The 23,681-nt window shown below is 41.9% G+C and overlaps 1 protein-coding gene across 1 annotated transcript in view; it reads left to right on the top strand.

Moving 5' to 3' along the window:
- ccdc88ab (coiled-coil domain containing 88Ab) overlaps positions 1 to 23,446 on the top strand; it is a 63,243-nt gene extending 39,797 nt beyond the window's left edge. The window contains exons 9-36 of the mRNA XM_053332727.1: positions 1,101 to 1,182; positions 1,736 to 1,894; positions 2,117 to 2,263; positions 2,484 to 2,628; positions 3,279 to 3,457; positions 4,912 to 5,049; positions 6,739 to 6,922; positions 7,020 to 7,150; positions 7,317 to 7,610; positions 7,813 to 7,995; positions 8,913 to 9,191; positions 9,854 to 9,978; positions 10,394 to 10,532; positions 11,221 to 11,397; positions 11,497 to 11,658; positions 12,878 to 13,155; positions 13,422 to 13,565; positions 13,714 to 13,900; positions 14,137 to 14,282; positions 14,428 to 14,520; positions 14,859 to 15,061; positions 15,768 to 15,773; positions 17,393 to 17,470; positions 19,187 to 19,423; positions 19,569 to 19,622; positions 21,430 to 21,519; positions 21,862 to 22,142; positions 22,553 to 23,446. Coding sequence (XP_053188702.1) covers positions 1,101 to 1,182; positions 1,736 to 1,894; positions 2,117 to 2,263; positions 2,484 to 2,628; positions 3,279 to 3,457; positions 4,912 to 5,049; positions 6,739 to 6,922; positions 7,020 to 7,150; positions 7,317 to 7,610; positions 7,813 to 7,995; positions 8,913 to 9,191; positions 9,854 to 9,978; positions 10,394 to 10,532; positions 11,221 to 11,397; positions 11,497 to 11,658; positions 12,878 to 13,155; positions 13,422 to 13,565; positions 13,714 to 13,900; positions 14,137 to 14,282; positions 14,428 to 14,520; positions 14,859 to 15,061; positions 15,768 to 15,773; positions 17,393 to 17,470; positions 19,187 to 19,423; positions 19,569 to 19,622; positions 21,430 to 21,519; positions 21,862 to 22,142; positions 22,553 to 23,446 — 5,215 coding nt within the window. The remainder of the gene's footprint in view (positions 1 to 1,100; positions 1,183 to 1,735; positions 1,895 to 2,116; positions 2,264 to 2,483; positions 2,629 to 3,278; positions 3,458 to 4,911; positions 5,050 to 6,738; positions 6,923 to 7,019; positions 7,151 to 7,316; positions 7,611 to 7,812; positions 7,996 to 8,912; positions 9,192 to 9,853; positions 9,979 to 10,393; positions 10,533 to 11,220; positions 11,398 to 11,496; positions 11,659 to 12,877; positions 13,156 to 13,421; positions 13,566 to 13,713; positions 13,901 to 14,136; positions 14,283 to 14,427; positions 14,521 to 14,858; positions 15,062 to 15,767; positions 15,774 to 17,392; positions 17,471 to 19,186; positions 19,424 to 19,568; positions 19,623 to 21,429; positions 21,520 to 21,861; positions 22,143 to 22,552) is intronic.
- Positions 23,447 to 23,681: the final 235 nt, after the last annotated feature.

The raw sequence follows: 23,681 nt of genomic DNA, 5'->3' as shown, positions 1-23,681 counted from the left end.
GTGCCTTTTCCTTATTGAGATGTACCCCGAGACTCCAGAGAGCTGTAATCAAATAGGCCATCAGATGTTCAGTGGAGCGGTTTCATGCACACACGCAGACACAAACACAGAACAGCATCTCAGGAATGCAGCCGTTTCCCTTCAAAGCAGTGTGACACATACTCCCTCTATGGTAGGATCCTGGGGGATTTGCACTCGCACACAAACTCACATAGACAGCAAATGTCAGACTGCCATATTTTGCTGTCACTTAAATGATAGAGAGCACAAGATGGCAAGAACCTCCTGTTGTGTGTCAAATAATGAGAAATTAAACTCTCTGTTCTGTACTATTTTCACAACTTTATTGATATTTCTCTCCACTGTTTGTGCCTCCTTGTGTCTCCTTATCTGTTGTTGTAGAATAAAAGAGAGATGAATTTGAGCCCCAGGGGCAGATTTGCATATGTTTACCCCTGAAGTGGTCACAGGGTGGTATGTGTTTTTCAGTTGTTTGTTATTACAGTAAATGTGTGTTATGATGTCCAGCAGAAGAAGGTTGTTTATCAGTAGTTGAATTCAGGGCAAGACACAGGAAAGGCATTGTGTCTTGACCACCAGGGCTCAAACACACGAGACACAAAAGGCTGTTTAACTTTGGAAACTGGGTCAGTGGATTAATGGATGTCTTAAAATCAACATGTGAGTTGCTGATGTTTGTGCTGATGATTGATTGGAAAGTGTTTTAAATTAAGAGGCTTCTATATCAAAATGTTGTAATACAATAGGTGTCAAAAGTCAATAGGTGACCACCATTAAATGATTTAGCTGCAAGCTTTGAAATGGAAACAGCCCCAAAGGAATGTCCTTGTTAGTACTCTGAATTGATAAACACATGCAAGCACAATTTAAAAAATAAATACATAAAAAGATGGCACATGATTTTTGGTGTAGGGGTTAATGTTGATAATAATACAAAAAAGGATCATATTTCTCTTGGTTTCTTTACTTCATTTTTCAAAGTGTCTTTCTTTACTTTGCTTATGTTCCTTGTCTTAAATCTGTACTTCAGCTGCATTTTCTCCTTGTTTACCTCCTCTACCTCCGTGTGTCTTTTCTAGGGAGGAGAAGAGCGAGCACCTTTTAGATACCAGGCAGGAACTTGAGAACATGGAGGTGGAGCTCAAGAGGCTTCAGCAAGAGGTAACACCACAAGTCAGAGTGACACTAACACCACACACACTTTCGTACTACTTCATCTCCTGCCACCTGCTCCTCCCTCCTCTTTCTAAGCACTTTGTTTCTGCAGTGCTGCCAGGCTTTAATCAGCCAGCTAGTGACTTAGCTCATTATGGGCTATTAGAGCTATCTTTAGTCTAGCAACAGCCTCATATGGCTTTTGATTTGGAGGGGGTAGCAGGTCGGCTTCTTGCAAACTGACTGGATGCTGTAAACAAGGTGGATGAGTTCAGGATAAGGAGGACAGTTTGTGTGTGTTTGTAATAATTGATAGTGTGGAAAGTTTGTTCTGTTCTTCATCTGTTTATGTAAAGATTTAAGCGGTTAGTCACTCAGATATATTCTACTAATCATATAAGAGTCAATGAATCCACTGACTTGTTAAAATGTTTTCAATTTTTATACATTATTGCATATCTGTTTACCACTTTGTTCACACGATGCTGCAAGTATTTATTCTTTTTTTTTTTTTTTTTGCACAAATTTATGTTCTGTATTCTGGTGTAAACTCCTGCAGAGCTACCAGCTGCTGTCAGATGCTCGGTCAGCTCGGGCTTACCGTGATGAGCTTGATGCTATTAGAGAGAAAGCCATCCGTGTCGACAAACTGGAGAGCGAGCTGAGCCGATACAAGGACCGACTTCACGACATTGAGTTTTACAAGGCCAGAATCGAGGTACACAACTGCACACAGAGCATTGTAATTTTACTCCAATAAAAGTACATAAAACATTGTACTTTTGAGAAAAAATCAAGCAATTTTGGCTACTCATTTTAGTAATACTGACATTAAAAGAAATAATAAAGATGATATCTCTGAAAAGATTTTTCATACTACCTACAGTGTTGTTGTCTTATGTGTAACGTGTATTTTCTGTTGATGTAATGGATTCTTTAGGAGCTGAAGGAGGACAACCAGGTCCTGCTGGAGACTAAATCCATGCTGGAGGAGCAGCTGGATGTGAGCAGGACCCGCTCTGACAAACTGCACCTACTGGAGAAGGAGAATCTGCAGCTCAAATCCAAGATGCATGACCTGGAGATGGTAAGGCGATGGATGTTTGAACCAGTATTTTCAGTGTGAAATGTAAATTGATTTTTAGAGTGCAGAGAGAGATGGGTGTTATAGTCGGATCAAAGATCCAGAACATAGAATAGTAGTAGAGTTATACAAGAGTGGAAAACATGAGTAAAAGTCATTTTAGCAATTGTGTGTTCACCATTTGTTTGTCTCAACACACCTCCAATCTATTTGTTATCTCCAGGAGCGGGACATGGACCGTAAGCGTATGGAAGAACTATTGGAGGAGAACCTGGTGCTAGAGATGGCCCAGAAACAGAGCATGGATGAGTCCCTACACTTAGGCTGGGAGCTGGAACAACTATCCAAGACACCAGACCCGACCGAAGGTAACAGGCTGAACCTAAAATTCCTTTTAGTGCCAGAGGAAACGTTTCCTTATGTAAACTGACTGAATTAATAAACAGAACACACAAAAATAGGATTTTTTACGAGAGCAGGAGATGGGGAAAAATGTTTCACAGTGCTGACAGTCACCTGAGTTTAGAAAGTACACAAGAAGGTTGTGTTGGTTGCTTCAGATTGCCAACAGACCAGGATTTGGTCATTGGCTCTTGGTCCTGGCATCATCCCCATGGCCCTTCAGTGTTTGCCAGTCTCCACTGGGTTTTCTTTCCACTTGGTTAAGACCTGTAATTAATATTCAGTGGCTCCTGAAGGATAAGCTGTGCGTTTGGACTATTAAAGCTGTTAAGAGGTTTAACTAGCCAGGGATCTGGATAAAGACTTTGTGTGGTGGGTAGTTTGTTAAAATGGCACTTAAAAGCTTTAAGACCATAAAGTTAGACCACAGGGCTTTGCATTCATTCATTTTTGATTGACTTATTGTAATCCTCATGACTTTTATAGTAATTTGTGTCTCTTCATTTTTGGTTTTTGACTTGGAACACCAAAAATATGAACAGAATTGTGGATTGTTTGTTTATATTTGATAAAACATTGATGTGTAATCCACGTGTTCTTGTTGTCATTGTCCCAGTCCCTCAGAAGTCTCTGGGTGAGGAGGTGAACGAGCTCACTTCCAGCCGCCTGTTGAAGTTGGAGAAAGACAACCAGACCTTGCTGAAGACAGTGGAGGAGCTCAGAGGAGCAGCCAGTCAGGACGTTGCGACAAAACTGAGCAAAGCCAGTCAGGAAAACCAGAAACTGAACCAGAAAGTAAGTAACTGTTTTTGGTTGGGTAAGAATTGAGGGCAAGTTTACAGTTCTAAGTAATTGCTTGTTTGTTGTAATGACTGAACTCAAACAACAAATATACTTCTACATCTCTTAAAAGCTTTTGACACAGTTTATCATGACTTCATGCCTGTCAAATCATCTAGATATGGTCAACAAGATAATGTTTTCAAATAATTTGATTAAATATCATGGATAGCAGGGATGGAACAGGCCAAAAGAATGTTCCGAATACCATACCTTGTGGGGTACGTAAGGGCTCCATTCTTGGTCCAATGCTCTAATTTACTTTTGATGATCTCCCAATTACTTCTTACAAATGCTGCCTGTTATCATTGCAAATCAATAGTATAAATTAAATCACAACTTTATAAACTTGATAACTCTTCTCTGGCTCTTTGTTGTATACATATTTATAGACTGTCTGAAGTTGTGCGCCATGAGAAGTTACTTAATTTACTAAGGAAGCCATTAGATAATAGAATAATAAGGAATGTTGTGTGGATGAATATTTTTGATAGTTTCCATCTGTAGGCTAGAACATTCCTGTAGTACGTAAAGTGACCAAAGTTCTGTGACTGATGGAAATAACATTCAGACAGATTAACTGAGCTGTATCTGTTTCAGAACACTCCGCAACTTCTCAGTTTCTGCCCCTCAGCAGGGTCAGTACAAGATTAGCATATTGAAACAGCGCTACACAATATATCACCCTAACACTTGCCTTAGACCCTTTCACACAGTGACAACTAGAAATAAAAAGGGAAAGAAAGAGAGAGTTTTGAAAGAGGGTTGGATAGCAGGATGAAAGAAAAGTTGTAAATCCAGGCAGGCCTACATTGCCTTTTCTTTCCCTGTCTTTGACACTTAAATGCCCTTTGCTAAGAGATGTCTCAGAGCTATTTTCAGAAACATAAGCCTCTTTCTGTGCCCCCTGAATAAAAAGCATGAAATTGTGTTTTTCTGCCACAAAGAGTGAGAAATTTATTTCTGGGCAACTTGGAACCAAAACACATTAAAATGTGAATGCATCTGCTGGTAGACTCAAACAACAGAAATAGTCTCATTAATTGTGTTTGTCTTTGTGTATATATTAAATTGTGTGTGTCCATGAGTTGCGACAGGATGAGGTGATGTTTGTATCATGGATAAATTACAGCACCAAATTCTGTGTGATTGAGAATCACAGGGTGACTCACAGAATTATACACTGGCCTTGATAGTAAAGCTATCAAAATACAGGTGATCCTGCAACATAGAGTGTATTCATCTCCAATTCAACATATTGGTGTAACTGAAGGGGAAAACGGTTCTATAATTGTTTATCATTTCAACCATTATATTTCCACCATCAAAGACACCTCACTAGAAACCCAGTCAAAATTGTTTTGAAAATGTTAATTTAGCCATATTTTCACATGTATGTTTGTGTGCAGTTGGGGCAGCTGGAGAGTGAACTGACTGCAGACAGAGAGTCACTCCGCAGTGCTGAATCTCTCAGTACTGACCTGATGAAAGAGAAGGCTTTACTGGAGAAGACTCTTGAATCACTCAGAGAAAACTCTGAGAGACAGGTACACACACACACACACACACACACACACACACACACACACACACACACACACACACACACACACACACGCAATTCAATTTGTAAAGTGTATCCCAAAACCAGATAGTCATCATTTTAAACAATATTTACGTGTATCACAGTGTTTAAGTATTACATATTAAATACTCCCTTCAAATTTTCATCTTGTCAACTAGTTCATGTGGTGTTTTTCAACTGCTAGACATATCAGTAGTGAAATAAATGGTTAACGCCATGGTTGAGCATTTCCGCTTTGAAACTACAGTATACCAAGGACAGTCTCAAAAACACTGATTCAGTCAGGTAGGATTTCCTACATCACAAATCTAAAACACCAATCGTTTATAATCAGAGATAATTATATGCAGCATATTGTCCAGCATATTATGCTGTTTAACCAAGTGTCCATCATGGGAAAAAAACACCAGTTCTTCATCTCTTGATGAATGCTAAGCCTCAGCCGATCCATTTTGTTATCCAGTGAGCGAACATTGACCAGAAAGAGTGATGTAGTGGCTAGCTTGGTCTGACTTAGCATGTAGCTTGGCTAACAGACTAGCCCACTAACCCATTTTCTGCCTCCACACTGCTTTCTCTTTCCTCTGAGCTGTTGTAGTCTGCTACACCAGTCTGCTCTGAGCTTTTGTGGAGGTGAGGTGGGAAATTTGTTGACAGTGTTTAGAAGTTTGGTCGGGCTGTACGCTCTTGGCTAGTTGCACTGGGTGTGTTATCTGCACACTTACTCACGTTAAGAGACGAGTCCCTAACAGTCTTAACACCATAACCAGGAGCCAGACAAGCTGCTGCATTGCTGTGCCACCATGCATATATTTACATATTCATAGAGTACTGCATTTTTAATGAGGATGAAGGAGTAGATGTCATTTTAAGGATTTTAAAGTGGTTTACACTTTTTTGTTGAAAAAATGTATCAGACACACATTATTGTTCAAATTAGAATATCTTTATAATTCTAAGTACATGTCCTCAGGGGATCTTTAAGTATAAATGAGTGACAATTGCTTGCATGCCATTTTTCCTGAATTCTACATTACAGACAACTCACAACAAGTTTTCATGTGATTTAACATACAGGTAACATTGCAAGCATATAGTCAGAATCACCAACACTCTCAGACAAACTAAGCTTTGAGACTGTGCGTCATACAGGCTGCTCTCCACAAAAGCCATCATTGATTCCAGGAAGCTCTGACAAAATAACACAACTAAGCTGTGTAATTTACTAAAGTCTATATTGAGTTTTCTTGAGAGTAATTTTTGTGCAATTGATTTGCATTTGGCTCAAAAAAACTATTAAGTAGAACTACCGCTATGTTTTATTGACTACGGAGATTTCTGGCACTCTGTGGCCCAGATGCAGTCGGGCATGAGTCGAGCATGAGCTCATACAACCAATTTCACTTTAATCACAGCAAGTTTGGATCCTTTCATATTAAGTCACAGAACAAATAATTATGGAACATTAAACTCTTTTTCATCAGTCCAGATGATCAATGAATTCTTTGGGAAATGGCCTACCTGAGTAATACTGGTGCAGACTTTATTTAATAAAATCAACCTATGAAGTGCCATGTGGCTTACTGCTTTAAAGTTAAATCATTTAGATTCAACATGAATTGAATGCATTGAAACTCTGTCTGTTCTACAGCTGAAGGGTCTGGAGCAGGAGAACAAACACCTAGGTCAGACTGTGTCGTCCCTGCGTCAGCGCTGCCAGGTGGGAGCCGAGGCCCGGGTCAAGGATGTGGAGAAAGAGAATCGTGTTCTCCACGAATCTATCTGTGAGACAACTGCCAAACTCAATAAGATGGAGTTTGAAAGGAAACAACTACGTGAGTAGTGTATTAAACAGTGAAACAGTATTTTGATGTCTTTACAAACTAGTTGTTTGTAAGCATGCTTTGTTTTTGTTTTGTTTTTTTAATGTAGGTAAGGAGCTTGAGGTGATGAAGGAGAAAGGTGAGAGAGCAGAGGAGTTGGAAATTCTGATGCAGAAGCTGGAGAGGGACAACGAGAGTCTGCAGAAGAAAGTTGCCAGTCTAGGAATCACGTGTGAAAAGGTGCTGTAAATTTTGTTTTCTGCCTGAGAGAAAGAGAGAGATTTTCACTGCAAGTAGTTTGGGATCAGATATGACGACAGTATATGTAATGATTAAGTGTATTTAGTAATGAATGCATTTTCTAATAATACTTTTTTTTGACCCCATCAACCATCACTCTGTGTAGGTGTCTTCGTTAGAGAAGGAGAACACTGATCTGGAGACAGAGGGCCGTCGTCTGAAGAAGAAGCTAGACAGTCTAAAGAACATGGCCTTCCAGCTGGAGGCTCTGGAAAAGGAAAATGCTCAGTTGGAGCAGGAGAACCTGGACCTCCGGCGCTCGGCTGAGAGCCTCCGATCAGCTGGGGCCAAGGCCATTCAGCTGGAAGTCGAGAACAGGGAGCTGGAGAGTGAAAGGAGCCAGCTGAAGCGCAGCCTGGAGCTCCTCAAGGCCTCCTCCAAGAAAACTGAGAGATTAGAAGTAAGACTTTAGGAATGCTGGTCATATGATGAGACACAGCTAAAATGTATTATACAGTTTTATTAGTGTCATGGGGCTTATCAGTGAGTTACTTGGTCCTTAATAGAGACAACTAGGGGATCTAGCATATAATGGCATCAGGGAGCAGCACAACTAGTTCATGGATGCTTTTAATATCCTAATCTTGCTATTCCTCTCCCAGGTGAGTTACCAGGGCCTAGATACGGAGAACCAGCGCTTGCAGAAGGCTTTAGAGAACAGCAGCAAGAAGATCCAGCAGTTAGAGGCAGAGCTGCAAGAGGTGGAGACTGAGAATCAAACCCTCCAACGCAACCTGGAGGAGCTCAAGATCTCCAGTAAACGCTTGGAACAGCTGGAGCAGGAGGTAGGCAAAAGGAATCCTCAGTTTCTCATACATTCATTCAGAGGCAATAATCACCTGTGCTGCTGAAAAAAATACCCTGAAGAATCTGATGACTGAGACAATGTTTAGAAATTGGAGCAATTTTTGGCTCAAAATCTCCTGGGTGACATTGCTTTAGGTGTACGACTGACACAGCATCAGTGGCTTTTGGGGAATGGACTGATTCAGAAGTCTCTTAGGGAGAAAAGTAAAAGATTGATTCTGCTCTAACAGTACCATCACATACCACTGTCATATTACTGGATTTATTTTATGTATCCTCCTAAGGGCTGCTATGAACGATTACTTTCATTATCGAATTAATCTGCAAATATTTTCTGGATTAAAGTTAGGTCCATAAATCATTGACTGTTTCCCATTACAATATGCTAGAGCACAAGGTGGTCTTCTTCTCTGACGAACCACTGAAGTTACTATAATAATCAAGAAAAGCAGCAATGTCTTACATTTGAGAACCCAGAACTATCAGATGTTTGACTAATTATCAAAAGAGTTGCTGAGTTAATTTCAGTCAATTTATCAATTAAGCACCTGATCATTGCAGCTCTAATCCACATGAAGTTCTCTTGAATCAAGCGCAGATTTCTCTTCTACACAGATTTCTTGGTTGTACTTTATGTCAGACCTGCCCTGTTGCTACTGGATACTGGAGTAGCATGGCCATTTTTAGTTGATGCTGATAAAATTACAGCATTTTTCCCAGCAGAGTTGGATTATCCAAGATTATTTATCAAAAGTGATTTTTTTTTTTTGGTCCTTTGAGTTAATCTGTGTCCACTTTTAGCCAAACATGTATTTACAGGGCATTTAGACTAAAAGTAATCTCATCAAATGCTGTTTTACCCATCTGCTCTCCATTATGCCCTGTTATCCCTCAGAACAAGACTTTGGAGCAGGAAAGCTCCCAACTGGAGAAAGACAAGAAGCTTCTGGAGAAGGAGAACAAGCGTCTGAGGCAGCAGGCCGAGATCCGCGACTCCAAGCTGGAGGACAGCAACCAGCGGATCACCTGCTTGGAGAAAGAGAATCGGACCATGGGCAAGGAGATGATCTTCTTCAGGGACTCCTGCACCAGAGTAAAAGACTTGGAGAGAGAAAACAAGGAGCTGGTTAAACTGGCCAACATTGATAAGAAGACCCTCATCACACTCAGAGAGGTAAGCACACTGTCAGAGTTTTACCTGCTTCCAGATGAAACTATTGTAATCCTTTGTAATTGCTGGAAGTGTGGAACATGTGTTATTTAAGTTATTTAAAAAAAACTGACTAGAAAGAAATGCTGTCAGCTTTTTATAACACTGTTGTACAAAATTCAGTTTTAGTGGGATTTTATTGAAATCATCCTGTGTATGGTGTTTAATGAGTCTCAAAACCCAGGCACATAAAAACCAAATGTATGCAGAGAACAAAAGGAAACATGAATAAAAAGAATATTAGTGGCTGATTCTGTTTTTTGTTTTTCACCACTTACACTTACAAAAAGTTACACTGTAGCAAAAGTCTGTTTAACCCTACTTTCTTTATTTTGCTTATGAAATCAGAAAAAGGGATTATTTCACTGATACCTCTGACAGAAGTACATTATTCTGTGTTGATGTTTTTCATTAAAATGGATTGGATCTGAAGGTCTGTCATCTTGGATCTGAAGGTCTGTCATCCACCAGTAACCTATAGCGGTTACTGGTGGATGACTAAATGAGTGTCTCAGAGTTACTCAAAGTGTGTGTGTGTGTGTGTGTGTGTGTGTGTGTGTGTGTGTGTGTGTGTGTGTGTGTGTGTGTGTGTGTGTGTGTGTGTGTGTGTGTGTGTGTGTGTGTAGGAACTGGTAAGCGAGAAGCTGCGGACTCAGCAGATGAATAACGATCTGGAGAAACTGACCCACGAGTTGGAGAAGATTGGACTGAATAAGGAAAGACTCCTGCATGACGAGGGCTCAGACGACAGGTATCACCTCACAAAAACAAAACAAACAGTCGCACACAAGCCAGAATATTTACTATTCCGTTATTGCTCTTAAAAGTGTTTCATCCTGGGACCCAAATAAGAACTTAATATATCATCTTGGGATCACAATAATTTAAAATGATAATTACAATTGGGAATCAAATAAATCAGGCCTGTGGCTCAAATTAGATTAGGTGCTGTTTTAATTAATTAGAGTTTACTACAAAATCATCCCTGTGTGAGATTTCTGAGCCAAAATCTCCCCACCTACCTACGCTCTTAGCAAGAAGTCATTTGGCTTTGTTATACTGTGGCTATGATGATAATAATTTATCTGTACTTGTTATATATGTGTGATCACACTCTAGACTGGACACACACACACACACACAGTGCTAACTTGACTTAATTTCAGGTTTAGGCTCCTGGAAACCAAATTGGAGTCGACTCTGAAGTCCTCTTTGGAGATTAAGGAGGAGAAGATCGCCGCCCTAGAGGCCAGGCTGCAGGAGTCCTCTAACCTCAACCAACAACTTCGCCAGGAGCTCAAGACGGTCAGTAACACACACATGCAGAAATCCATACTTAAAAACATCGAAATACACAAACAAACAATTATTTTTGGCTGTGTTACATACAGATGCTTAGCCACAACCACAACACAGAAGCCTGATATAAAAACACATCCCATGAAGCCAAAACACCAGTCTGCCAGGTCATTGAGAACACTTGAGAACAATCTGTCCTGAAATCTTCCCTCTGTAGTCTAAAACATGAGAAACACTCTAAATACTGAGGGCAACTCAGGGCCAATACATTATTTATTCAGCCACTCTTCCACTTCTATCAGCAGTTTATCTATTCATGAGGCAGCAGGAGTCTGTGAGAGAGTGGAGGAGAAGATTTCAGCTTCCCTTTTGAAGGGTGTTTTTGTTTTGAACTTGCTGACCAAAATCTGATCTAAAGCTCTTCACTGGGGAAAAATGAGGCATCTGTTAATGCTTTGAGTTTCAGCTGTGAACTATAATGGAATCTGTCAGCTATTATTTAACCATTTCTTATGTTACCATCTAGTACAGTAGTCTGCTTTTTTAATTTTGAAATTTTCCAGTATCTTACTCTCAGCTGCAGCATTTTATTCTTAGCATTGACATGATATTTATGTTGGAGGAAGTCACTTAAATGTACTGAAAGAGCAGCACTTATTTCACTGTGTTGATTTGTCTGTCTCTCTCTCTCTAGGTGAAGAAAAACTATGAGGGGCTGCGTCAGAGGGAGGAGGAGGAGAGGATGGTGCAGAGCTCGCCCCCTAGAGGAGGGGAAGACCCTCAGGCTGTCAGTAAATGGGAAAAGGAGAGTCATGAAGCCACCAGGGAACTGCTGAAAGTCAAAGACAGACTCATTGAGGTGGAGAGGAATGTAAGTTAACACACTGTCAGGAATGTAAGAGGACTTCTATGACTTTCTCAGGACAATTATGCAATTGTCTGAATTTATTTGTGTATGTCTGACATCCAGAATGCCACACTCCAAGCTGAGAAGGCAGCCTTGAGGAGCCAGCTCAAACAACTGGAAACTCAGAGCTCCAACCTGCAGGCTCAGATAGTGGCTGTGCAGAGACAGACTGCTTCTTTACAGGAGAACAATACAACCCTACAGACGCAGAACGCCAAACTGCAGGTAATCCCCTGCACATCCTAAACTATCGAGCAGAGCTACCAGTCCAGTGATGTACACCTGAAACATGGGCATGCAGGGGTTGTCGGATAATCAGTGCAATTAAGTGTCTCGCTTAAATACATTTCAGCAAGTTTATATTATCACAATAATTATCTGCAACACACTAGAAACTAGACAGAGTCTGTGCGAGACACATTCAGACACGGCAACAAACTGAAGGTAAAGCAGACCAAGATATCACACACATCATTTCTTATTTCACTGCAAAGGACCTGATCAACTTACGTTTCATTTGATAAAACAATCTTATCTCAAAGTCCATTTCTGTTGTTGTTGTTTCAATCATATTGCAGGACTTTCATGAGCGAATAGAAATGTCATTTTTATAGATAATATATAATAGATAATAGACTAATATCAGTATTATCAACTTTAATTCTAATTATTAAATGAAAAGATGGAAAAAGGTTTATGTATCATGTATGTGGGAGAAATAAAGACAATATATATTTAGGAAATATATTGTTATACCAGGGATATTATAGTACCTAATAAAATCATGTAGTGGAAAAGATAAAATGCCTCCTCAAGTATGACTTTACAATACAACATATACTTCTACATCTAAAACAGAAGAAGAAGCCATCCCCCTTCTCTCCCCCTTCAGTCCTGTTTGCACAGTTGCCTTGCCAGCCTGCTTTGCTCCCCGCTATGGATTTAGACTTGTACTCCCTGTTTGGCAGCGATTCAAAACCAGCTTATAGGCTATAGGATTTACACTGACCATACAGTAGCTTCTGGCTGTTTCTGGGTGTGTACATAGATGTCTCTTGATGTGATAAGTAGGTTGTTTGTATGTGAGAGCACATGTTGGCAGGTGTTTATATGTCTGTGTTTGTACTGGAGGTAAAAAGCTGCTTCTGTTTAAAGGTACAGAAAGTGTGTCTGCACCTGGACAGAATGTGTTTGTGTGTGTCAGAGTATGAGTTCACAGGAATTTGTGACTAGGAAACCAATTCGACCACAAAGGAAACATGAAAAGAAACGAGTTCCTGCCAGTGTGGATGGAGAATAAAGCAAAGGCATAACAAACCACATGAATACACAGTGCCCCCTATAGACTGAAATGGCAACTACCATTTCCTCTGCTAAATTATTCCACAAACCTTTTCTTCTTTTCAATCTATCTCCATCCTTTATCCTCTGTTTCCTCCTTTAGGTGGAGAACTCCACCCTTAGCTCGCAGAGTGCAGCCCTCATGGCCCAGAACGCCCAGCTGCAGACCCAGCAGAGCAGCGTGGAGGGCGAGAGGGAGGGAGCACTGAAGGAGAAAGATGAGCTGAGGGCTACCTATGAGTTGCTCCTCCGTGATCATGAGAAGCTGGCGGCGCTCCATGAGAGGCAAGCGGTCGAATATGAAGCCCTGATCGGGAAACATGGGGGCCTGAAGAGCTCCCACAAGAGTCTGGAGCAGCAGCACAGGGACCTGGAGGACAAGTGAGTTGGGGTGCAGGAGCATGGGATGAGCACATGCTTAATACAGTTCACATCTCACTCATGACTTGACTCACTCTTGTGACCTTTTGTATACTGTTTTATGAGGGTGACATTAAAGCTCTCAAAAGAAACCATGCCGAGTAATTAAGAGGAAATGGTAGATCCCTTGGGATAAATAGAATATGTATGCTGTATTATTTCCTGTCAAGCTGAATATTACTCATGGAACTGGTCTGCAATGTGTTTGTGTGTTTGTATGCGTGCAGATACAAGCAGCTTCTGCAGAGGAAGGGCGAGCTGGAGGAGCTGGAGAAAAATCTGAAGCAGCAGCAGGAAAAAATGGCATTGGAGAACGAAACTCATCAAGCCACAGCTGACAATTGCAAACAGCTCAAAGAGGAAAATGATAGGTCAGATATACTTACTTATACTATCAGTATTGTTTTCTTAAACACTATGCAAACACATAAACTGTTAATTCTCCTTAAATATAAACTTAAGTGTATTTTTAATTTAGAAAATCACATTTTACAAACACATGTTCTGCTCCATCTTTAGACTGAACACTACATATCGTCAGCTGGTAAAGGACAATGAAAATCTCCAGCTGGAGCATAAAAACATAAAGAGCCAGCTGAACAGTGCCACGCTGGAGCAGACCAAGCTGGAGGCCGAGTTCTCCAAACTGAAGGAGCAGTACCAGCAGCTGGACATCACCTCCACCAAGCTGACCAACCAGTGTGAGGTGAGGAGGCTTGGCTTCTCTTCTCTTCTCTTCTCTTCTCTTCTCTTCTCTTCTCTTCTCTTCTCTTCTCTTCTCTCTTGGGGATTTCCACATCATATGGTTTCAGAGCCAACTGTCTTTTGGCTGACTTATTCCTTTAATGTAAGACAGCTGTGTTTTGGATGTATCATATTTGTTGTTGAGCCAGGTGTCTCAGCATGTCTCTAATATACTGTATCTGTATTTGTGTGCGTCAGTTGTTGAGCCAGCTGAAAGGAAACCTGGAGGAGGAGAATCGACACCTGTTGGACCAGATCCAGACTCTGATGCTACAGAACCGCACACTGCTGGAGCAGACCATGGAGAGCAAAGACCTCTTCCATGTAGAACAGAGACAATACATGTAACCAACTTTCTCAGCATACACTACACCTCACTTCCGAGAATGTGTATACTTAAAACAGCCAGCAAACACATCCACAAGTATTACATATAGACTTGTCTCTCTTCTTTTCTCCCTTTCCCCCCCCCCTTTTTCTGCCTATCAGAGACAAGCTGAATGAGCTGAGGAGACAGAAGGAGAAGCTGGAGGAGAAGATCATGGACCAGTATAAGTTCTATGACCCCTCACCTCCACGCAGGTAAAGAGCAAATTCATCTCCACGTGAATCAGAGTGACTCAGACAAATCAGTTTAGCAAACATGACATTAAAAATTCTGTTTGCTTGTTGACTCTTATCTGACTGAGGCGAGGGAAATGGCAGAAAACACTCACACTGCTGCATCAGGAAGGGATCCATTAAATATTTATGGTCTGCAGAGCTTTAAACAGCTGTATACTGCAACATTTTATCTTGAGTGTCATCAGTGTGGAGGGTAACATGAAGCCTTCAAGAAAATTATGGAACAAATCAGTTCAAAATATTTCTATTTCTGTTGTCTTCTTGTTCCTAATGGTTTCTCTGCGTTGTCTGTGTAGACGTGGCAACTGGATCACTCTGAAGATGAGGAAGTTGATCAAGCCAAAGAGTCGGGAGAGGATGCGTTCACTCACGCTGACTCCATCTCGTTCAGAGATTGGAGACGGATTCCTGATCTTTCCCCAAGACAGTCAGGACAGCTCTTCTGTAGGCTCTGGCTCCAACTCGCTAGATGACACCCTCAACCAAAAGAGGAGCAGCAGTGAGTACAGAAGAAACACGTATACACACAAACACACACAGAGGAAAAAACTTGTGCCAATATATACTTACAATCCAAGAAATATACAGATACAGCAGGCTTGATCACATACTTAAACATTGTTTCATACAGAAATGAAGATGTAAAATTGAGCAAAAGGGTTGCGAGCGTGTTCCATTTAATGCTGAATACTCATATAATCAAATTCAGACACATAATCATACACTTGAATACCCACAATGTCACAAAACACACTTCTACCTGGTGTGTGTGTGTGTGTGTGTGTGGTTGAATGCCCCCCCCCTCCCCCAAACTAACTGCTCCTGTGTGTGTGTGGTTGTATGCCCCACCCCCCTAACTGCTCCTGTGCTTCTTCATCTCTCTCTCTCTCTTTCTGCGGAAGGGAGGAGAGGGCAGCAGCCCCATGCCCAAGCCCAAGGGCAGGGTTCCACCAATGGTATGCTGCGGATGGGTAGGGTGGGCGGGGTTTATGACCCGACTATCGTGTGTCTCAGGGCATGTTTTCGTGAGTCCATTGTCTGTGTCAATCAGCTGTCTTAGAGGTTACGGTTGAGTTGCGCAGCACCATAAGGTTGACTCTCCACCTCTGACCTGGCTCAAAAAGTAGACGCATCTCTTGTGTTTGAAACAACTAAGGAGGCGCTTGATTTTTAACCCTAAGAACAATATCTGTTTGTGGGTTTAGTGATTTGTAACAGTGTTAAGGTGTCAACCTGAATCAAGTGCATCTCATGTGGTTCAAATATTGCTTCAAGTATATTTTGTCCTAGGTCTGTTTGACTGTAAACGTCTGCCTCGAACGGGTCCATAGCTTTACCTCTCAGTCATGTCAACCTGCTGATCTGTGCAGTTCACCTGTAAATAAGTAACACACACCCTCTAATGTAGTTGTATAACTATTAAAAGGTGCAATGCATCATGACTCGCCTCCAGTCAATGTAAGGAGTGTTAAAATCCTGGTTGTCTGAATTTGGTAGGAAGACTAAAGGATGGTATTATACCTATTTTATTTGATAGTTTGGATTTATATTGATGGTTGGTATACATCTTTAAATGATAAGTAGGTTTGCTGTTTGCTTTAAGATGATGAGTATTTAAAGTATTTTGTAAAATCAAGAAGCTACAGCCAGTATAAGCAAGCTGGTATATTTTTCACGCCAGATCATATAAGGACTGCAATAATGTCCATTACAAGTAAACTTTAAAAGTTACTTAAAATAGAAGTACTGTATTTCTTCAAATAAAAGACAGTAGTCAATTAAAAGCCTTTTCTCCAATGATGGCCAGGTGCGTGGTCGACATGAACAAAGAAAGGCCAGCCCCAAAAACTATTACAGGAAATACAGTGAAAGAGAAAGGTCTTTTAACAACCAAATAACTAACATAATTATAAAACATAAATAGAGGCCTTACACAGTCAAGTATGCAATAATAAATGATAACGTTCTTGGTTATGTCTCTGAAAACACTGTAGTCCTTCCTGATACCATTAATCTGCCCTTTGACCTTTTCACCCTTTTGATTGCACCCTTTAATATTTTCATCCTGTGTGTTTCATGTAGGTGTGCTAATGTGTCGACACTTACGTTGTCGTGTACAGAATGTAATGCTCTAAAATCAGCTAGAAATGTAGAATACAACGTTCATGACCATGTACATACAGTAAGCGTGTTTGTGTGTGTGCAGGAAGAGTGCGTGTGAGAATTTACATTATGTGTTTTATGTTTTCATAATGTGTCTTATTGTACAAAAGCCTGCCCTTAAAATTTAGGTATGTCTGTCTGTCTTATCAGTGAGGACAAAAAAACCCACTTTTTTCATGAACTGCTAGCATTTCTTGAAAATGCTCCTAGAAATCATTGGAGCTGAACACTATCTCTCTGGGGAAATTAAAGACCCTCTTACCAAAAATCTGTGTTTTTGTGTTTCCAGCTCCTTTAACTTGTGCTAGCATTGCTAATCTATTTCTAACAGTATATTCAGTGTATTTTTATACTTTGAAATAGCTCAGATTTTATGATAAACCCAATAGGCTTCATAATAACATGATTCATCTGTCTTAAGTGATATATTGTAGCGGATTTGTCTTTTGCATTTGTTGTCTGTTGTCCAGTTGAGTGTCCAGGGGCTCAGCTCTCTCTCTCTCTGCATCTCTCCCCTGGCTCTCTTTGTGACAATGTTAACCACATCCCTCTGTTCTGCCCTCCTTTTTCTTTTGTTTTTCTTTTCCTCCACCTGCCTTGGGCTTTTTCTGTCGCTCTCCCTCTCCCCTGTCTGTCTGTCTGTCTGTCTCTGGCTGCGCTCTGACAGCTATAAAAAGGTTGCCTTTCATGAGGAACAGATCCAAGGACAAAGACAAGGCCAAGGCCATCTACCGGCGCTCCATGTGTAAGACCTCCGATAGCCGCCACGCTAGCCTTCCTCCGCCTCCTCCTCTCCCTCTCATCGCCACACTAGGAGAAACAAAGAGGAACGGTCACAGATGTTGGGGGGAGGGGGGAGGAGGGGGGGGTGTGACAGTATGAGATTTTAGGTTTCAGCTGCAGCTCTTAAACCTGCTCAGGTGTAAAGTCTTTGATTTGGGATTCTTTTCCATTTAATTTTAAGACAGAGTTGGAATAAATTTAAGACATCTGCACAACGATTTAACAAAGCTTCAAGTTTAAACTTTGTCACATTGTTAACAAACCTCCATGCTACATCTGGTGACATCGGTGACCGGTCCTTGTAAGTTTTTCCTAGTAAACCTCCCATCACCTCCTCCGCCCTATGTCTGCCGCCTCCACTCCCTCTTGTAGAGTATCTACTCTTAGCTTTTTTTCAGCTCTCACCAGTCTAGTGATCACTTTGTTCACACTATTAGTAGATGAATGACTGAAATTAGAACTAACCTCATGAAAAAAAAGTTCTCTCTCTCTGTAGATCTGCCTCTTGTAGTTGATTTTCATCTCTTTTGGTTTTGTCACCTACCAATGCTTATCTTTCAATGTAGTCATTGTGGGAATCAGTATGCAATGGGCAACTTATCGGGCAGCTTTGTCATGTGCTCTGTGGTTTCATTTTGTTTGTGTATACTGAATGAAAGGCTCGGTGTGTGTGTGTGTGTGTGTGTGTGTGTGTGTGTGTGTTAAAGTGAGCATTTGGGAGAGACTGCGGGCTTGCCTTTCATGCGCCTGTGGTGTGTTTGCTCCCATCTTTGATTACAGCATGAAAAAAAAAAGAAATCACTGCCACCCGCATTCACCATGGAGGACTTGAAATGGAGCCTTTATTCTCCGTCTGTCTCTTCCTCCCTCTCTCTTTCTCTCTCTTTTTCTCTCTCTGTCTTTCATCGTGCTGCATTTCAGATCTTATTCTGCTGACATGGACTTGCCTCGCTCTGATTCTGGCTCTAATCTTTTGTGCACCGTACAGCTGCTGCAGCTTGGTGCAGCTCTGCATGCCGTCATGCTTCTTCTACCGTCGCATACAGCTCAATAGACGAAGTGCATAAAGACAGTGGCATCTTAGGGTGATGATCACCTGTTTAAAAATACCTGGCTAAGATGAACCACAGGGGACTGAAACATGAAAAACTATGCTGCTGCCATCTTTATGCACTTTAGAGAATATATTTTTTATATTTTTCGGTATGACTGCATGTGCCTTGACTTGTATAAATATTAGATTTTTCTGTGTTCTACAAGATTAATTTATAATTGAATGATGAGATCGATAATAATTATGATCCAAGTCCTTATCAAAAACTCTTTCCATGCATACTGTGGGAGTTGAGCGTAGCTCTTTATGAGGCTGTTAGATTGAAGCACTGTAGACAAGAAACAGTTGGAAAATAATAGATTACAATTGATTGCTGGTGTTTCAGACATTAGCAATCTTTAGAAACTTGAGCTCCGCAGGACCTAAATTCTTGCTTTCATCTGAGCCTTTTGTCTTAAAGGGATACAAACAGTCTCTGACATAAAGTTAAAGAAAACAGTTTTGTTATCTGTAGTCATTTGAATTCAAATCTGGGCCATTACATGAAGTGAGGTGAGATGTAATAAAATCTGCAAGGTTTTAATTTTCTTTTCTTCATTTCCCTCCCTCTATCCGTCCATCCAGCCATGAACGACCTGCTGCAGACCATGGCAGTGGTGGGGGGTCCTGGGGCTCAGTGGGCGGGCAGCATTGAGAACCTAGATGGTGCTGAGGGCGGAGATGCCAGGATGACAGGTGGCAGCAGGCACAGAGGGCAGCGCATGAAGGAGCTCGCTTTGTCCACAAACGCAATCGACTGTGCCGCCCTCACCCTGCCCACTGCAGGCCACAGCAGGGCCAAGCTTCGGCTTCAGGTCAAAGGTCAGGGTGCTGCTTTTATTTGTGTGAATTTAATGTTATCATTTTCTCTTTTTTCAGTTGGTGTTTTACTTACCATATATTTAAGTGTGTTCAGATCAGAGCGAAAAAAGCAGCTGTAGCATCACCCTCTTCTTTGTCTCCACAGAAAATGTGTCCTGTGAAGACGTTGCTGGCTCATCAGATGACCCCAAGAGTCAAGGTAAGATGAGACATGTCATCAGATTGAAATGCATCAAATGAAAAAGGCAGGTAGTTGCAGCAGCCTCTCAGAACCAGCTTGGAATCTGAAGGCCTTTTTTAAAGGAAAAAAAAAAAGGAATGGAAAATGTTTGAATAGCCCCCCAAAAAAGCAGGTCATGTCCTTATCAGCTCCACTGCTAATCTTTGGGCTGCCTTCCTGCACTTCGATTAAGCCTGATCTACAGCTGGAAAAGCAATTTTAGTGGAGAGCAAGAGACAAATCAGCCTCTGTCAAAAGTAGGATTGACTCTATTCCAGGCTTTAGGACGTTATCCAGGGCAGTTAATCTGTGGCCAGGCATCTATTCATCAGTTCTGTGCTGCCTCTAATGTAGATGACCCAGTTGTTAAACAGCCACCAAACTACTGACACACATTCCTAGTACTTGAGCTCAGTCTGCACCCTGTTGCCATCACTTATAACACTCCTTAAAAACTTTTTTTATTAGTTTAAATGCATTTGTACCTTAAGTCAGGTAGCACTTATACTTAAGCGAATGCATTATGTTTTACTACTCACTATGACTTTGCATCAAAATATGTAACCTATCGTCTCAGTAGGTCATTAAATTGGTTTTCCAGGATATTGGCTCGCGTTAGTGCCCAACCTGGATTCTACTTAGCTGCCGAATTCCCAGAATGCACTCATAAATGCAAGCCAATACACCTTTGTGAGTGTTCAATCCATCAGACGCATTTCACAGCGCTTCCTCTGTAATGTCTGTAGGAAACTGCTCTCCACTCTCACTCACACACCGGACATTACTTAAAATGTAGAAGCCATTAGGCCATCTACTCTTAGAGAGATTACTTTGTGTAAAGTCATTAATGAAAGTTTCAGATATCTATTGATTTTTTTTTTCGCTGCCATGACATTTTTTTGTTCCATTTTAGGTATCTAACCATTAAATAACACAAAACTTTGCATGAGTTACACAGCGAGAGTAATATGATGTAACCTTCAAACATGTGATGTGTTACAATTAGGGTGTGCCGCATTGTGTGTGTGTTTCATCAGGCCTGCAGGTGTATAGCAGCTCTTTGGCTCAATATCCTTCTCCTGTTGAGCTGAGCGCTCTGTGCAGAGTGCCCTGTAGCATCTGTAGTAAGTGACTACAACTCTGCACTGAACCCCATTCTGGTCCACAAAGATCTGGTTTCCTGGACATGACAAAATTTTTGATCTAATAAGTGATGTAAAGGTTAATTTTAAATTCTAATTTGGTGGCACCAGTCTGAAAACCAGATTGAATTGATTTCACGGTGCCCAGCTGAAACTGTCCATACAAACACAAGCAAGAGCAAGATCACGTTGTCACCAATCTTTCCCTTTCTTTTCTTCCCTCTCACTTACTTTCTCCTCTTTTAACACAAGGCATCCCATTTATTCTTTCAATTTCTAATTTACTCCATCATCCTGTTATTCAGTGTTGCATCTGTCAGTTCTTCCTTTTTCTCTAAGGTGGATTGGTCCTTAGATTTAGGTATCCCTGCTGCTCTTTATTGGTAGTTTCTTTGTTTTCTGACTGGACATATTGGGGCTCCAGCCTGGCACTGATCCACCCTTCCTAACCCTCTGCCTGGCATGTGCCATCTGCTGCCCCAGCAGGGGACGTGCTGTCAAACTGTTAGCGTGTGCCTACGTGTCACTCCTTGTGTTAGTGCATGTTGGTGTGGATAGACATAAGTGTATGTTAATCCTAACTGTGAGTGCTTGTGTGTGTGTGTGTGTGTATGTGTGTGTTTTCCCTCTTGTCCCTTACCCAGCCTCGAGACCCACCAGTCTCCATAGCAACAGGACCACCAGTAGTAATAGTAACAATAACTCCCACCTCACTTCTCCTCTGGAGGGCAAAGGTATGCTCCACCATCCTGTAACCCCATCTTCCCTTCCCTTCTCCTCCTCTCAACTAACCACTCCAGATTCTTCTTCTCTTCTCTTTATCTTTTGTTCTATACCTTGTCTGATACCTGCTTTAATGTGTCCTCCTGTGAGAATTTGTTCAAGAGGGTTTCTTCTGATTTAAATGTTAAGGGTTAACTTGCTGCTGTCATTTTTTCATGAACAAACATTTTATCCGTTTAAATTGACCTAATTTGATTAATGTAGGAGAAGAGATTTTTGATCAATACTAATGCTGTTTCTAATAATAACAGGAAACTTGGCCTACGATCTAATAATCTGCCCCCCTCCCTCAGGCACATTGAACGGCAGTCTCAGCAGGCCTCACAGTGAGAGCAGCGGAGAGTTCAGTCTGAGTTTGGACCAGGAGGTGTGGTCCAGCAGCGGCAGCAGCCCCGTCCAGCAGCCCACCTCCTCACGCTCCTCCCATCAGAGCCCCCTGCAGCTGCGCAGGTCCCTGGACCCGTCCACCAGCGCAGGCAGCCCCAGCCAGACCCAGATCAGGAAGACAGAATCCCTGGGCAACGAGGTGCTGTCCCTGCAGCAGTTTCTGGATGAGGGTATTGATCCTGCAGAGGTGAGCACTCAGTTATCAGTGATGTTTTATGTGTTGTTGATTTAAACCCTGCAGATGCAGTAGATACTTTTATGGATATTAACCCAGTTCCCAAAAAAAAAATTATAAAAGGAAACTTTTGATGATGAATCACTTTTAAAGATTTTCAATGTTAAACCAATAAAGGTGGAATAAAAATGCTATCTTCTGTTAATATATGGACAGGTGGATGGATAGATTTACTTTATTAATCCCCAAAGGGAAATTTAAAATGTCAGAGCAGCAATACCACAATACATGGCACAAAGACAACAAACATAGAAATCACACAAAATACCTAAGAATACATAAAAACACACCCTCCCTCCCAAAAGAATGATGTTTTTAGTTGTCCTCTACTTGATTCTTGTTGTTTGCTCTCTCTTCTGTAGTCTGGTAGTCAGGAGAACCTCACAGTAGACTCTCCTCGCCTCTCCACTTCTTCTGAGCATGTGCAGAAAGAACGCACTTCCACGAGGGGGCGGGGCATATTACGCTCAGCCAGTGGGAAAGCAACATCGGTGTCTGATCGGCCGCCGAGATCTTCAGGACAACCAGGGCGCCCCACCCTGAGGAAGGCGGAGAGCACCCGTGTGAAAGGCTCCGTCCCGATGCGCTCGAGCCTGTCCGCGCAGGGCAAAGCCACATCTGTCTGTGAACGCCTGGATTCAGCTTCCTCCACACTGCCCCGGGCCAGCAGCGTCATCTCCACCGCAGAGGGCACCACACGGCGCACCAGCATCCATGACCTGCTGTCGAAGGACAACCGGCAGCCTGTGTCCGTCGATGCCTCCCCTCCCGTCGCGGCCACCAAGGCTGCACCCAGTGAGTACCACCCCAACAGCACCAACCTAAAGGGACCCCTTACCACAACCATCCCCATGCCCAAGTCACTCAGCTTACCTTGCCATAGCTTCGAGGACCCTGAGCTCTCCACCCTCGAGTCTTTCCTTGGCCCCTCCTTCACTGTAGAGTCGGTGTTCATGGACTCCATCTTTAGTGAGTCAGCGGGCAAAAACCTCCCCTTCCTGTCTCTTAACCCCACCCTTGTCAGCAACATCAGTGGGCCCCCTGTTACAAATAAAGCACACCCTCCTACGACCCCGAACCACATTTCCACCCAAAACCAGACCCCTCACAGCCAATCAAACGGCCAAACGAGATCCAGTCCCGCCTGTGTGAAAGAGCATAACGAGGGCGTTGATCCCAACTGTGTGAATGATTCGGACCAGTCTCTCAACCCAGAGGACAACCAGTCCCTGTGGTACGAGTACGGGTGTGTGTGAATGACAGGGAGGTTCTGGTTTGCTGATCTATTTTACCAGACGTGACTTAAGAGACGATAGAGAAATGAATCCTCCTCCTCCTCTGCATGTATTTATCAGAGCACTATCTATCAGTGTGGTGGTTTTGTTTCATTCTTTTCTGTTTGCCATGGTGCTGAATGGTGGATTTTTTTTTTTTTTTGTTACCTCCACTTCTGATCTTTTTTTTCTGTCTTGTTCTGTTCTCTAAAGTGGG

This window comes from Scomber japonicus, chromosome 14 (assembly GCF_027409825.1).
Source record: "Scomber japonicus isolate fScoJap1 chromosome 14, fScoJap1.pri, whole genome shotgun sequence".
Taxonomy (NCBI): domain Eukaryota; kingdom Metazoa; phylum Chordata; class Actinopteri; order Scombriformes; family Scombridae; genus Scomber; species Scomber japonicus.
This window is presented reverse-complemented; position numbering and strand designations above follow the sequence as displayed.